General features: G+C 42.5%; 1 protein-coding gene across 1 annotated transcript; it reads right to left on the minus strand.

The window, feature by feature from the left end:
• Window positions 1-3,324: 3,324 nt before the first annotated feature.
• NEUROD1 (neuronal differentiation 1) lies at window positions 3,325-4,489 on the minus strand. The gene has a single exon (XM_070737467.1). It carries the CDS (start codon window positions 4,480-4,482, stop codon window positions 3,325-3,327), a length of 1,158 nt encoding a protein of 385 aa, XP_070593568.1. The 5' UTR covers window positions 4,483-4,489.
• Between the last annotated feature and the right edge of the window lie 234 nt (window positions 4,490-4,723).

The raw sequence follows: 4,723 nt of genomic DNA on the forward strand, positions 1-4,723 counted from the left end.
TTATGTAGTTTCTTGATAACAACATAGTAATCTAACTGTGATTGCACAGTTTTATTATGCCCTCTGATGCAAGGGGACATTTTATCAATTCTAGTCTGCCTAGTGACCGAAACATGCATGGAAGTAATCTGTAAATTATCTTGTACAAATCAATATGTTTTTATATCAACTTTCCATTTACACTTTGAGGATACTTAAATTTGATATGCATTTTAGCCAGAACCTTTTCTTGGAAGTCAATATGGCTTGAATATTTGAAAGATAATGATAGGTCACATTATTTGTTTGTCTAACTCAATATATATTCTAATATAGAGTGAGTCTTTCTTAGTTATCAACGTCACTTGGATTCTTGTCAACTCGGGCTATAACAGGGAGCTTCTTCATGAAAATTACATGGTCTATAAATGTTCCCATCCCTTCCCTTCCTCAGAATAATGAAATTATTATCTAATTTATATTTAGTAACATCAGTGCTATCAACATTCCATGGGCATCAGCTTATATAATTTAAATCCCTGAAAATCAGAGAAATTAAAAATGTACTTTCCACACTCTTGATTTGTAAAGTCCTATTCAGGAACAGGTTTCTAAATACCTGAAAGAGACACAAGAAGATACCTAACTAGTTTTGTCCTCTTGATGTTGTCCATTGCAATACTATTACTCTAAACTATGACTGGGATACCCATCCCTCTATTGTAAAGCCTACTTTTGAGCATCCATCTAGCCTACCCTCTCTTCACTCACATGTTAGTTTGCAAGCATTATTGATATGCATGTCACCATCAAAGAGAAGAAATCCAAACATCATTGCAGAGGATGATTCATATTAGTATATTTCAACTGACACCCGCTTGGTTTGGAGAAAATGGAACTGGTGTTGAAACTGATGGGACAACATGTTGGTTCCAGAACATCTAGGAAATCATAACTTTATTCAGATCTTTACTTTTTAAAACTTTATCCTTATTTTCCTACAGGTTTTTTAAAATTGCATTTGGTATCAATAATTATTTCACACCTAGTGTTACAGAAAACTTCTATTAATCATCATTTGTGCACGAATTGGAGCAACAACCCTATGACTTTTTGTCAGTTTGTCTGTACAATCTTGAGGTCATTTGCAAGAGTGGAACTAAACATTATCTGCTTCAGAGAGGAGAGTTAACCAACCCTTACTTCAGTTTACTTTAAGATGCATCAGAGTATCTTTTTAAGTCTTGTGAAGTCATTCATAACTGTTGTTAACAAGGTAAACCTTTTCCTTACCATTTAATTTTTAATTCCTCTTCACTTTACTTTGGGCTAATGAAGACTGCTTCCAAGATGTAGCGTGGGACTTCTAGCTTCAACTACAGTGGGCATCTCCATAATTTGATCATTGAAGATTCATCATTTGTTGCTTGCATGTACACTGAGAATTTAGGCACCAGAGACAAATTGGTTGTATGTCCAAACACACTTGGACAATAAAGAATTCTGTTCTATTCTATATTCTACTCTACTCTACTCCACTCCACTCCACTCCACCCCACCCTACCCCACTCCACTCCACTCATCCTACTACTATCTCCACACATCGTACTACTATCTGTATATAGTATTTTATTACTAGAGAGCTGTCAACAATGTGGGTCAGCAGTCTGCCTTTTTCATACTTTACTAGACAGGAGCTGAAAAATACTTCTGCTGAAGCCTCCATTTCGGACAGTGGTTTTGTAGTTTAAAAATGCTTCTGCTGATTTACTGGATTGCACCTCGGGATTTTTTCAAACCTCATTTTATTGTACAAATAGTGAATGTTTCATTTTTTAATAACTATTACAATAACCCCAGAAGAATGGGGGGGGGGGAAATGGAGCAAGGAACTTAGGGAGAAATGCAACATTTGACCAATGGCTCTTCACTACTTCATTACCCATATGGTTTTTTTTTTAACATTCCAAATGTGCATCACGCTGTCACATACAAGATTACAAACAAAATTACAGTACAGGTTGATTTCATATGAACCAGTATTACATTTCAGAAAGCACTTATTCAGGGTTGCATTGTACATGCTATTTTGTTCTAATTACAAAGTCAAATGGTTTGCATTGGTTTGAAAACTGCTAACTACAATTGGCATATAATATAACCCAACGATCATAAATCTTTTAATTTTTTTCCCACCTGGACAGAAATTTTAAAAATGATATAACTATTTATCTTAAAAATCATGCATTTAATGTTGCATGGAAGCAATGTTTCTTTATCTGTAGTTTCTTCAAAATCTGGAAGAAATTAGAGTGGACAGCAAAGAGCTTTTTTTATAAAAAAAACATTGCAACTTGAAGGTGATCCTAAAGCAGCTGTTTTTTGTGGATAACTGCAGGGTATTTGTTCATGAGAAGTGCACACAATTTTGCAGAACTCTTGAAATAATACACCAATATTAATTAATGGGAAATACAAATATTTCCTTCTTCCATTCTTTCAAGCATTTTTATAAATGAAAATCACAGAGGTTTTCTTACCCCCCTCAAAAAGAAAAGTTTTGTAGGTCTGTCTGTGTGTGTGTGTGTGTGTGTGTGTTTGCTTGTGTGTGCGTGTGTGAAGATTTAAAAGGAATTTAAAGGGGGGGAGATGCTAAGGCAACAAACAGCTTTTTCTCTCTCTCTCTCCCTTGTTCTTCTAAGTGTTTTTCCGCTGGTTTAAATTACTTAAATTATTCTATATAAATTAGATATTCTTCTACTTTGCTTCTGATAGATATAAAAATCAATGAAGCCGCACGGTTCAAAATAGTTTTATCAAAAGCTATTTAAAAATTCTGTGCATATATATATATATATTAATAAAAATAACAACCAAAGAAGCCGAACACGGGAAAGGTCACAAGCAAGGGGTGGGGGAGAAAATGTCGATTGAAAAATATAAATTCCATATATACTTTCCATTTCTTTCTTCTTTTTGTTAACCGACCGATTTAAATGTTTGTTTGTTTTCTTTAAAAAAATTGCATAGATGCTCATTATTGCTTGCCATTCATTGGCGCCGATCAAAAAACCGAGAGAAAGGCGAACTTCTTTTAAATTGACCCCGTCTAAAATTCGGGGCGGACGGGAGAGGAAGGGCGAGAACGACCAAAAGGAATGTCCAATGTAGTACTGCTCCTGAAGGCGAGAACCCTAAATACGCATTTTAAAAAAAGTTTTCTCCGAAAGTCCCCCCCTTTTTTTTACATTTTTCCTCCCCACTCCTTCCTTCCTTTCGGAAGAGAGCCTGGAGTCCTGTGGCCGCCGTGAGCAACCCCGATCCTCACCTCCTTGGAAGATTTTTTCAGTCGTGAAAGATGGCATTGAGCTGAGCGCTCAGGACCCGCTCGTGGTGGACCACTTGGCTCTCGTAGGGCGGCAGGAGGCCGTCGAGCGGGAGGTCGCAGCGCGAAGCCGCCCCCGAGCAAGCGAAGAGGGAGGAACCGTGTCCCGGAGCTCCGGCCAGGCCGGCGGCCGGGTAGTGGACGGCGAAGGCGTAGCTCTTGTCGAAGTCGCTGGGAGTCGGTTCGTGCTTGAAGGAGAAGTTCCCGTTGACGCTGAGCGGCGGGCTGAGGGGCCCGTCGAAAGCCGGGCTGCCGTCCCCTTCGGCCAGGGCGCTCTCGAAGAAAGGCTCCAGCGCGGCCCCGTAAGCGGGCGCCGCCGCCGCCGCCGCCGCCGCCTTGAGATGGAAGAGGTGGGAACTGTCCATGGTGCCGTAGGGCGGACTCGGAAGCCCGGGCGACTGGTAAGGGTAAGGGTGGCCCGGGAAGGGAGCCCCGGCAGGCTGGATATGGGTCAGCACCAATTCCGGGTTCTGCTCGGGCAGGAAGGTCCGAGGGTTGAGCTGGAGGCAGCCGGCCACCAGGTTGGTGGTGGGCTGAGATAAGCCTTTGCAGAGGCTCTGGACGAAAGCCACCAGGTCGGGGCTCTTGCCCGAACGCAGGATTTCTGAGAGGGCGCCGATGTAGTTTTTAGCCAAGCGCAGCGTCTCGATCTTGGACAGCTTCTGGGTTTTGGAGTAGCAGGGCACCACTTTCCGCAGGTTGTCCAGCGCTGCGTTGAGCCCGTGCATGCGGTTCCTCTCGCGGGCGTTGGCCTTCATCCGACGCATCTTGAACCTCTCCAGACGCGCTTTGGTCATCTTTTTCTTCTTGGGGCCGCGCCTCTTGGGTTTTGGGTCATCCTCGTCGCCTTCTTCCTCCTCGTCGTCTTCCTCCGCCTCCTCGTCGTCTTCCTCCGCCTCCTCCTCCTCCTCTAGGTCCTCCTCCTCTTCCTCCTCCTCTTCTTCCCCGTTTCTCAGGGATTCGACGTCAGCCTCCGCCCGCAAGGTTTCCAAGTCCCCCTCTTTCTTGCCCATTTCATGGTCGCCGTCCTGGGAGTTGAGGCAATCGTCAGTCCAGCTGGGGTTGCCGTGGGGCTGCGGCTCTCTCATCAGTGGGTGCTCACTGTACGATTTGGTCATTCTGAGTGTCCTAGGCCGAGACGACATAAACACATTTAAAACCACGGGCACTGCATATATGTACAGATCAATATTTATTATGGGATTTATTTATGGGGTTTATCTGCCGCCCAATTCCAATGGACTCTGGGCGGCTCACAGTAATGACAATCAATACCAACAGTATGAAATTAATAAGAACGATAAATACAGTAAAACAGTATCAAATACTGTACCTTGTAATAAAGTGTTTGCTAAATAT

The sequence above is a fragment of the Erythrolamprus reginae genome, chromosome 1, assembly GCF_031021105.1.
Source record: "Erythrolamprus reginae isolate rEryReg1 chromosome 1, rEryReg1.hap1, whole genome shotgun sequence".
NCBI classification, from domain to species: domain Eukaryota; kingdom Metazoa; phylum Chordata; class Lepidosauria; order Squamata; family Dipsadidae; genus Erythrolamprus; species Erythrolamprus reginae.